Genomic DNA, 12,500 nt, shown 5'->3' on the forward strand with positions numbered 1-12,500 from the left:
CTCATCCAGACACAAGCACAGGTCCCAACTAAGAGGAATACACTCAAATGTTTACCAATCATATAATATAATTTGCAAACTAAACATAATACAATGCATAACAGAGAGATGATTTACAAGGAAAAAAATATCATCTCCCATAACAATAACTATGCATTCGACTGTTTCCCTACCAGCCAGGACTCCGGAAAGTTGCCAGGACAAAACCAAGTCATCTCATGCCAAGACAAAGACAAAAAGCAAATTGGAAAACAGTGATAAGGGGATAGAAGACAGTATGTACCTCCCTGCCCACTATGGGAGGTCAGAAACCCCACCCAGTAAGTGCCTCTCTGCCCACTATGGAAGGCTAAGAAGGACGAAAGACCCCACCAAGTTAAGCCGTTTTAAAGATGATACAGTACATAGTAAATAAATAACAAGGCAGATGTTAATTCTTTTACCTGACATTAAGTCAAACAATTTATTCTTTATAAATTATTATATATGGACGCCATATTCTTTCAAATAAGATATGATACAGAGACCGACTGAGATCAATGAATGAATTAAATTTAACCTTAGTTTTCATCAGTCCAGACTAAATCACAGTCAAAATCATATAATATAATTCACAACCTAAATATTATTGTGTTGAAAACCAACAAAAATTAATATTAAGTCTTACATCAAACATTTCAAAATATGAACAATCTGCGTTCATATTGAAAATCTTTGCGTGGTTAACGAATGATGCATGTCTAAATGATATCGTGGGAAAGACTTTCATAAAGAACAAGTGGAATAGAGACTTTTTAAAATCGTAAAATTGAAAGATAGAAAAAAAAAAAACTTTGCTAATTGTGTTTTAGGGAGGTAATGGGCCGCATGACACCACTTTCATAGAACAAGAAACAAAACAAAAAAAAAAACAAAAAACAAAACAAAAAAACAAAATTAAATAAAAAAAAGAAGAATAACAAACATCATTATAATAAAATGTAGGCCTATATTGTTAAATAAGAATTTATTTACTTCTTTTTCGTTTTTAGTGATTCTAAGGAACTTGAAGCAAATTCCACCGCAAGTGATTTGTTTGCTTTCAGGGGTTTTACTATATTGTTTTATTTTTGTTTTTAAGGGTTTTACTGTGCTTGCAACACATTTAGGTTATATCAGCGCCAGTAAATAGGAAGAAAATGGGATAGTAAAAAGTTATAGAATTACAATTAAAGCACCCAAGAAAAAGTAAGACATAGGGGAACTGGGAACAAATAGGGATCAGATGTAGATTCCAAGAGCATATCACCAATGTACTTAGTTTGAGATCACCTATAAGTCTCATCCAGACACAAGAACAAAATCCAACAAAGAGGAACACACTCAAATGCTTACATTATACATAAAAAAATAACAAATATACTAATACATAACAGAGAGATGATTTACAAGGAAAAAAATATCTCCCAAAACAATAACTATGCATTTGACTGTTTCCCTCCCAGCCAGGAATCCGACCAGGGCCAGGAAAAAAAACTAAGTAATCTCATTCCAAGACAAAGACAGAAAGCATGTTGGAAAACAGATATAAGGGGATAGAAGACACAGTGTGTACCTCCCTGCCCCCTATGGGAGGTCAGGATCCCCACCCAGGTTTTACTATATTAACAACACTTTTCGGTCATTTCAGCACCAGATAAAAGGAAGATGACAGAGTGGTCAAAAGATTAAGCTTGGGTTATCGAAAACCAAAACGACAAAGTGGACAAATTCAAACAGAGATTAGAAGCAAGTCCAATAACGATATAGCATGCATCTAGTCTGAAACCACTTTAATATCCCACATTGACAATGCTACAAGATGCCAACTGAAAGAGATAGACTCTCAGATGGTTTCAAAATAAACATTATATCATATGTTTTGTTTGTTTTTAAGGGTTTTACAAACATTATATCATAAATCTATAACAATGACATACTAATTAATCATAGCAAGATGAAAGACAAGGTGAAACTAAATGTCTTATTCAGAACAGGAATACAAAGCTAAAAGGGAAAGAACCAATGATTTAAAGTCAGAAAGTCTGTGGAGTGAATTAAGAACACAACCCTTTTTAGCATAGACTAATCGAAGATCATGGGATTTGTTAAAAGATTACAGATGTAGAGTCTATTATGCTTATCACAGCTTTTACAATGGTAAGACGATGCGACTTGTTAAGTAAAAAAGAACAGAGGTAGAACCAAAGTATCCATGTATCTGAGACCACTAAAAAGTGTTAAGGAACATAGACACATATGACTTTTGTTTTTGTTTGTTTTTCACGGTTTTACCATGCTTGTGACACCTTTAGGTCACATCAGCGCCAGTAAAAAGGAAGAAAATTGGACAGTAAAAACATTCTAGATTTACAATTAAGAAGACATGAAAAAATATAAGACAAAGGGGACCGGTTTATATAGGGAACAGATGTAGATTCCAAGTGCGTACTATCAGAGTACTCAGTTTGAGATCACCTAAAAGTATCATCCAGACACAAGCACAGGAACCCACTAAAAGGAATACATTCAAATGTTTACAATGAAAATTTGAAAAATTACAGTACATAACAGAGCGATAATTTAAAAGGAAAAAATATCATCTCCTTAAACTATAACTATTCAGTCGACTGTTTCCCTATCAGCCAAGGATTCCGGCCAGTGTCAGGACAAAACTAAGTAATCTCATTCCAAGACAAAGACAGAAAGCAATTGGAAAACAGATAAAGGGGGAATAGAAGAAGGTAAGTACCTTCCAGCCCACTATGGAAGGTAAAAAAAACCCCACCCAGACAGATATGACTTCTACCGATATGGATACACTTGTATCCTTACAAAAAATACCTATGTTCAGAGTTAGAAACATGGAATATTTCTATGGAAATGGCGTCTATGATGATAAATTGATGATGACAACATTGGTGAAGTTGAAAATGACAGCAATGGCTCAAATAATCTCACTGGGATATTGATTTTCATTTAAATAACTCAACTGTAGAAACATTTCTTACATGAATAAAATAAAAATAGAAAAAAAAATCAATTCAAAATATTGTGATAATAAACTAAAGAGAAAGAAAGAAAGTTGTTTACCATTCTTGGGGACAAGATGAAGGAAATTAAATGTGGTTCAATTTTAATGATAATACAATTATTATCCATATAGCGTAGTAAGTTTGTTTTTGAGGGTTTTACGGTGCTTGCGACGCATTAAGGTCATATCAGCGCCAATAAAAAGGAAGAAAATGGGATAGAAATAGGTTCTAGAATTACAACTAAAGCACTCAAGAAAAGGTAAGACAAAGGGGAATTGGTTCAAATAGGAAACCGATGTAGATTCCAAGAGCACACTCTCAAAGTACTTTGAAATCACCTAAATGTCTCATCCTGACGTTAAGCACAGGCCCTCACTAAAAGGAACACACTCAAATGTTTACAAATCATATATAACGTAAACAAAACAATACAGTGCATAACAGAGAGATATGATTTACAAAGAAATAAATATCATCTCCCAAACTAACTATACATTTGACTGTTTCCCTCTCAGCCAGGGTATTGGTAGGCCCAGGACAAAACCAAGTAATCTCATTCCAAGACAAAGACAGAAAGCAAGTTGGAAAATAGGTAATGGGGGATAGAAGACAAACACAGTAAGTACCTCCCTGCCCACTATGGCAGGTCAGGAACCCCACCCAGATAGTGTAGTATCTGACAGCATCAAAAACTCTCCTAGATCACGCATGTTCATGTTTGCCTTATAGAAATTTGTGGCAAATGAAACTCTTTGAGCGAATATCAGAGACAGTGAAAAGGAGTATGACATGAAAGTAATTTTCATTTGTTTGTTTTTAAAAAGTGAGAAATAATGGGGTTCATGCCACTTGGTACATCTGAACACCAAGAACAAGTAAAAACATTAAAAAGGGTGCACAGTAGATAAAAGGAGGAATGTACCTCTGTGCCTAGTCTGGGGGGAGGGGGAATCAACCCCTCACCTGGATCTTTGTGGAAAGTGAGAAAATATTTGAGCAATTACTAAGAATGTCTAAAATATATATAATAAAGGATTATAGATCTGCAGCTTATCTGTGTCAACACTGTTGACTCAAAAATGCCAAGAAAAAATACAACAAAGCAATTTAGCTCTATGAGGGTCAGGAGAAGCTTCACGTGTCCAAACTGAGGTCATTATAAGATCCAACCAGACATCAATAATAAATTCACATTAAAAATAAAAAAGGACAACAAAACATTCAAATGATTACAATAAATACATTAATAATATCAAAAAAATATGTAAAGGATTTGATGATTCATGCCGACAAAGGATATAATCTCTTTTCATAGAGTAACATCTATCTCTCCCATAAAAGATATTGAGGTGAGGCCAAAATCAAACAGGCTTACCCACAGAATAAGGGAGGGATCAAAAAATTGAAACATCTTTTAAAAGTATGAGACATTTTAAATGTACAACTCAAAAAAACAAAAAAACAAAAGAAATGAAATTGTAATTCAGAACATAATTTTTTGGCGTTTTTTTTCTTTTTTCGATGATAAATACAATATAATGCTTTGAGGATTCTTCAGCACTGGATATAAATATTTATGTACAATAGGATCTGTTTGGTGTTCAAATTCTAAAAAAAAAATCACGACTTTATCTTTGTTATATACAATCATAGGCAATCTTTTGAGGCAGAAAAGTTGGAAGTAAACAAAATCAACTATTTAGCAACAAATTCTTTAAAACAAGTTTATATCTACAATACTTGAAATAAACCTTCTTGAAGTCTTAACGCTTTTGTTCAAGCTTTTTATTGACTCGGCATAGAGTGTTTGTTTTGAGACTCAACCGAATGACTGGCAGTAAATAACGCTGAAAAAGATATCATATCCAATACACAAGTTTACTTCAACAAAGATTCCTCCTCCCAAAGTACAAAATTTAAATCTCAAACTTATATCTTTAAGAGTTTTACAGCACTTAGTAAGCCAAGAGAAAACAATGCACAATATGCTGGTAAATTCAATACATCATTTCTTTTTTCAGACTTATGTCAGCATAAAAGCTACGGGACAAAGATCTATAATGTGCAGAAAATTTTGAGATGGATGGGGGGGGGGGGGGGGGGGGGGGAACTCTGACTAAAACTATTTTTCGTCATAAAATGACAATATTAAAACTACTCCAGATCAAAAAATTGAAACAACCCAAAAACTGTGGGTCTGGCAGCAACGTGTAAATAAAGCGTGGACAGAGTATCAATATTGATGTAGGTTTTTTTGGGGGTTTTTTTTGTGTCTAAAAATAGAACAATGAACTTTTGTCACAGAGTCAAAATAAGCATATTTGTATTGGGCCTTTTCTATTGAGAGCTCATGACGTGTTACATTACAAAATAGAAAAATAATCAAAATACCCTGATATACATAAAATACCGAGATTAAATAAGAAGACAAAGAAAAAGAACACTGAGATCATGCTATGAAAATACAGAAAAATCCAGTTAAATCAAAGTTCAAAGGACTCGTTACCTATTTCAGCATTGACATATATAGGTTTAGTCATAAGAGAATTAAAACCAGAAGAATATCAAGGGATTTTAGTGTCCCATCAATAAGTACAAAGTCAGTCTTTATCATCGCTAATAATTTATGTCCCTCATATTCAAAAATAAATTAATTACACTAAACTCTGGAAGAAATTTCAAAACATAAAATACAGAGCTTTACTTGTACAACAGTGTGAGTACAACTAGAGATGAAAATCTAGTAACAAAGCTTTGTCTTTTATTGTATAAATTGTGGGTTTTTAGCCATGAAAACTTTAATCAGATAGCGATTCTTTTCGTTTAGCAATGGCATGAAGATAATCAGAATTTGTACTGTTCCTTTGTTATAAAATTATATTTTCTTTCCTTTTCTAAATTTAACTGGTTTTCACAGCATTTCAGTTTGTGTCTCAAACCTATTTGTTTTTTTGTTTTTAAGGGTTTTACGGCGCTTGCAACACATTTAGGTTATATCAGCGCCAGTAAAAAGGAAGAAAATGGGATAGTAAAAAGTTTTAGAATTACAATTAAAGCATCCAAGAAAAAGTAAGACAAAGGGGAACTGGGAACAAATAGGGATCAGATGTAGATTCCAAGAGCATACCATCAATGTACTTAGTTTGAGATCGCCAATAAGTCTCATCAGGACACAAGCACGGCCCCCACTAAGAGGAACACACTCAAATGCTCACATTATAAATTATAACAAATATAATAATACATAACAGAGAGATGATTTACAAGGAAAAAAATATCATCTCCCAAAACAATAACTATGCATTTGACTGTTTCCCTCCCAGCCAGGACCCCGACCAGGGTCAGGACAAAACCAAGTAATCGCATTCCAAGACAAAGACAGAATGCAAGTTGGAAAACAGATATAGGGGGATAGAAGACACAATATGTACCTCCCTGCCCACTATGGGAGGTAGGAACCCCACCCAGGTCTCAAACCTAAATTTTTGAGATTTCACTTGGAAAATAAAACAAAAAAATTTAAAAAGAATTAAAGAAGATAAAGGAATGTATCATAATTGCATGCAAGAAAAAGAATTGATATTAAAAAAGTAAGACACGACCTTGACAAATGTAAATCTGCACTTCGATTAATCGTGGCAGAATCAGTCACTCATTTTATGAATAATAGTACTGGTGATAATAACAATAACAATAATAATAATAATAATAATAATAATAATAATAATAATAATAATAATAATAATAATAATAATAATAACAACAATAATAACAATAACAACGATAATAATAATGAAAATAATAATAATAATGATAATAATAATAATAATAATAATAATAATAATAATAATAATATAATAATAATAATAATAATATAATAATAATAACAACAATAACAACAATAACAACAACAACAACAACAACAACAACAACAACAACAATAATAATAATAATAATAATAATATAATAATAATAATAATAATAATAATAATAATAATAATAATAATAATAATAATAATAATAATAATAATAATATAATAATAATAATACTAATGTCGTTGAACAGATTTTCTTACAATCTATCTTACATAATGATGTGTTTGTTATGACATCCATCATCAATAATACTTAATAACAATATTTACAGATAATGCTGCTGAAAGGAATAATAATAATAATAATCTCTATTTCCTATACAAGATTATCAGTGCATAAAACTGCGATTCGTTAGATGTAGTAGTTGAATATCCCTTAAAATACTTTAAGGTCGTGTCATTCAGATAAATGTGAACTTTAGATAAAATTACATACAGCTCCCATTGAAGAAGCATCGAAAGTTACGGGAAACATGAAAATCAAAAAGGACAAAATTATTTTCTGAGTAAAATAAGTGATATGGAGAATAAAAATACCATGACCATTAGTCCTTTTCTAAATATATACCAACTGAAAAATAAAAGCCAAAAATTCATAATTACATGAAAATATAATAAATTGTTAAATGAGAAATGATGAATCTTAATCTATGTCTTCATATGAACTGGTTTATTCAACCAAACTCAGCGCATACGATCTAATATAAATATATTATTGTGAAAAGTCCATTTTATACAAGATAAATCTAAATAGTGTGAGGATCAGTGTTGCAGTCTTGAGCAGTATGTCCATATGCAATGGTAGTAATAATCATTTAAAGATAGTTTTAACCAACAATATTTACAAAGAATATTTGAGAATGTAACAAAGGATTGTTTTTGTAACATTTGACAAATAATTAAAAAAAAATAATGGCTATGGTATTTAGTATTCAAAGTATTGTAGAAATTATCTTGTTTTTAATTATTACTTTTTTTTTTTCAATCAGTTAGATAATATATGTATGGCAAATGATCTAAAAATTAAAGTATGTCATGAAAACAATAGCATGAAAAATTTCATAAAGTGTTTGAATGAAATGTGTGTGCGTGTGTTTTGAAATTCATAAATGTGAAATGTAGTCTGGATCCTCTATTGACGAGGCTACTAAAACGACTATGAAGGAGGAGACGAAGAAGAAAACTGTGGACAAAGTAACAACTTCAAACACTTTTGACCCCGTGAGGTGTTATTCCTGCTAATATGTTAAGTTTTCGTATCGATATCTCATTTTAAGATTACTTGTGATTCAATATTCAACCAAAATTATTATAAAATTTTAAAAATCAAATATATATATATATATCAATCATTGTGTCTCTTTTATAAAATGTTACAAAGACAACCTTTTAGTCACAGCGTTCATTATAAAATTGAATATTGGTTTTCAAAAACTCCTTGTTCTCGTTTTTCCCATTTTAGGATATTGAAAAATTATATCCCCTAAACTTTCTCATGCAGTCTATAATTTTTATCATGCTTAACTCTCTCCTTACCAGCCAGTTTCAGAATTTCCCCCAAAAACTTCACATCCACCCAACACAAAAATAGATTTTTCTTACTCAAAAAGGAGATTAACAAGTACAATCTATGTATAACGTGGTTCAGCAAAATGAGCTCTTCGAAGTTTTTGAGAAACAAGAATAATCAGATAAGAAAGTTGTTGGTTGTATCGTAATGAATGTGACGATTTTCCAGTGGGTGGTAAGGAGACGGTTAAACTTAAAATTCACAATAATCAAAGGTAAATCTTGCGCCAATTGGTGCTTAAAATAGAAGTTTACATTAAAACTTTTAGCTCATGGATGGAAAATCTCAACAAGTATATGCGGCTATGTGGTACGACACTGGCTTTCGGATCGGAAGGTCCTGAGTTCGAGCCTTGCTCGGCGCATAGTTGAGTCCTTGGAAAAGGCTCTTTATTCACATTCTCTCACCGTACTCTGGTATAAAATGAGTAACTGGCCGTTAACAGCTTTGTCTCTTTCAAAAATAATTTGTAATATCACCTAACTTTGTCCCCTCCTAAATGTTAAGTGTTGCTGTTGACCAAGGACCTCTTGTAAAACGCTTTGAGCATGTTAAGTAGATACAGCGCTATATAAAAACTCAATTTTATAATTAATAATTTTTTAAAAGGAGAAAAATCAACTTAATGAGTTTTGGAAAACCAGACTTCAATTGTAAGGTCTAACCCTTAAGTAACCCTGCTTTGTGACCTGTTATATAAGTCATGGTGGGTTGAAGAAAATGCTGAAAATACGAAATTTTATCATGATTATTATTATGTCTATTTCATCAACAAATTATTAATTAATTTATTTATGTATTAGGATATTTATTTATATATTTCTCTAATTATTCATTTACTTCTTTTTCTAACTTTTACTCCAATTTCATTTTTTAAAAATTGTGGATTCAATATTCAGCATTTACTTCCCTTCAACGTGATGCCAGTTTAATGCAGCATCACACCTTTAGCATTTATTGTCAAAGTGTGTGATAGGAAAGACTATAACTAATAATGAGTCAACAACAACATCATCATTTCAAATGGCACAACGGTGTTATTCATGTGACAAGATATTGATATTTCAACCTGTTTATCGTTAACATCATTTTTCAAATTAAAAAAAAAAAAATTACCATACAATACCACCATCAAACATCATTTTTCAAACAAAAACAAAACAAAAAAACAAAAAAAAATTACCATACAATACCACCATCAAACAGCATTTTTCAAACAAAACAAAAAAAAAAAAAAATAAATAAAATAAATTACCATACAATACCACCATCAAACATCATTTTTCAAACAAAAACAAAAACAATTACCATACAATACCACCATAAAACATTGTGAAATTTGTAAATCTTTGTAATATTATTTTCATGGAAGTATTTTTATAAAAAACACTCTTATATTATATATATGTAACTATTTTAGTGGATTTCGCAGAGCAAAAGATACTTCTATAACTATAATTCAAAAAACGAAACAATTTTAAATCAAATATAATCAAAAAAAAAAAAAAAAAAAAAGACAACACCAAAGACTATAACCTACAATCATAATACATTCATCAACAGATCAAATCAGCACTCTTGACCATTTCAATAAGAGGAAAAAAGGCAAGTCATATTGTGCGGCGGAGTCTCATGTATGAGGTCAGTGATTTTTGCTGATGCTAGAAGCTGAGTTAGTTAGTCATATTGCTGGTAAGCCACTACATCATCACTAAGGCACTTTTCAACTACTGGTGGTCAGGCACCGTTTGTAACGCTTCACAGGTGGACCGAGATCTGGTCACAATCTGAGGATAAGAGATAAAAATAGAGGGAGGTAGGGAAGGTGTTAAGTGGAACAGCGAAGTTGATGAGTAATTGTGATTTGAATTTGTAAATAGAATGATTGAGCCAACTATATTTGTTCCTCAACGCTTTCAGCTTTCAATGTCATCAAACCAATTATATAATATATATATATATATATATATATATATATATATATATATATATATATATATATATATATATATATATATATATATATATATATATATATATATATTAAATATGAGTGTTGGTGGGTACTTGTAGGTACAAGATTACTCGATAATTTCAGTTAGAGAATATATAAAAAAAAATAAATTCACTCACGCATTTTTAGCCGAAACGATCGTTTCTATCTCCTCCATGGGGGACATAGAAACGATTGTTTCTGCTAAAAATTGGTGAGTGAATTTATATATATATATATATATATATATATATATATATATATATATATATATATATATATATATATATATATATATATAGAGAGAGAGAGAGAGAGAGAGAGAGAGAGAGAGAGAGTAAGAGCAAGAGAGAGAGAGAGTGAGAGAGTGGGGGGGGGGGGGGGGGGGGGGGTTAAGGGGAAGACTTGAACACTGCCATTTCATAGGTGTAATAATAACACATTGTGCCCGAGTGTGGCCATTAAACGACACACGAAAGATGCAATCTATCTCAATGAGACAACATTAGCCCAACAGCTATCTTGACTTAAGGAGGAATTTACGATCTTCAGTTTTGCACACAACACAAAAAGAAGCTGGTTGGATATCTCCTTGTATAAATCTATTGCCTGACTCCACTCTGCCCAATCAGTTTCCAAATGGATAGGGATAGTAAAAAGATTATAAGTGACATTGCTGCAAAAAATATAATCTGCATAGGCAGGAAAAATTTGCAAATTCACCATTCAAAAAAATCATCATCATCATCATCATCATCATCATTTTCATCATTATCTCCTCCTCCTCAATTCATTGCCTTGACAGGTTTTCATGGTCAATGTGCATCTAAATCAAACTATAAACAAAATTAAAAACTTACAGAAGGCCTCTCTCTATGTGTGTCGACTGCAGGAATTTCGAGTTTCACAAACTCTATCCTGCAGCCGTAAGCCACAGGAGTGAGTTTGATTACTGTGTGGAGAGGCACCTTCAGGTATGGAAGGTTTTCTGGGGACGATAACAATGATAAACTACAGTTAACAACATGGCAATATTCATTTTATTAATTTTTTAATGAGAACATGAAATAGTGCTAAAAAATGTTAGTCACAATCCATAAGCTGTTCAACAATCAAGATCAAATCGTGTCTCACTCAGTGCTGTGGTACGCCAGCAAAATAGGTTTTGTTTTTTTGTTTTTGTTTTTTTTTTGCGTTTTGGCCAGAAAACTTAATCTTCAGAATACTGATAAATCAAGAGATTCAAAACTTGTCAAAAAGTCTCAAACCTAAAATATCAAAAATGTCAATGAATACAAACCGACGTGTATTTATTTGCAGGTCTGATAACTCAATTCATTATGGGCTCATTGTGGTGTAATGGAAATCTTAAAAAAAAAGGGATGCAAAATATTGTCCATTACAGCAATGTTAAACTAACTAGGACCACAATTGTGACCGGATATCAGACCTGCATATATGTACATGTCTGTACAACCCTATATCAAAACCCTGATTTGTCATTGCAGTGATGCGCATCATATCTTGTTTCGTCTTTTATCTAACTCTATATTCATTTGAGTATCTTATCCCGTTATCCAAATTAGAAATTTGAGAAATGAAAACTTTTAAACAAATCAAAAAGATTTTAAAGAATGATATAATATTTATTTTGCCTACAATTTCAGATAGTTTTGTGTATTAGAATGGTGGCACAGTTTACTACTATAAAATAGGTTATGATCAGATCACAACTGCAAAGATGAATGTTTTACATTTTACTTGTTTAGATTCAATTTTTGTTATAACCATGCTAACAAGACTTAGAATTGTTTTTTAAAAATTGTACCAGATTTCAAGATCAGGAAGAATCAATACCAATTATCTATGACAACAAAAATGACAAGATTTTAGAGGTCCAGCCCTAGGTAAAAGTATCCGTGTATCAAGAGAAGGTTTTCTGGCCAAAATCTAAAAATAATATAGTAAATTAAAACAGGACATATTGAATTGTCTCGAAGAAGGGAGGA

General features: G+C 31.6%; 1 protein-coding gene across 2 annotated transcripts in view; it reads right to left on the reverse strand.

Moving 5' to 3' along the window:
- Positions 1 to 7,899: 7,899 nt before the first annotated feature.
- The window catches only part of LOC144974561 (6-phosphofructo-2-kinase/fructose-2,6-bisphosphatase-like), an 81,812-nt gene continuing 77,211 nt past the window's right edge, over positions 7,900 to 12,500 (reverse strand). For both annotated transcript variants that reach the window (XM_078917549.1, XM_078917550.1), the window contains exons 13-14: positions 11,352 to 11,479; positions 7,900 to 10,285 (exon numbers count right to left, since the gene is read on the reverse strand). In XM_078917549.1, coding sequence (XP_078773675.1) covers positions 10,226 to 10,285; positions 11,352 to 11,479 — 188 coding nt within the window. In that variant the 3' untranslated portion in view covers positions 7,900 to 10,225. The remainder of the gene's footprint in view (positions 10,286 to 11,351; positions 11,480 to 12,500) is intronic.

This window comes from Berghia stephanieae, chromosome 6 (genome assembly GCF_034508935.2).
Source record: "Berghia stephanieae isolate SIO BIC M18660-M18661 chromosome 6, UCSD_Bste_1.3, whole genome shotgun sequence".
Classification (NCBI taxonomy): domain Eukaryota; kingdom Metazoa; phylum Mollusca; class Gastropoda; order Nudibranchia; family Aeolidiidae; genus Berghia; species Berghia stephanieae.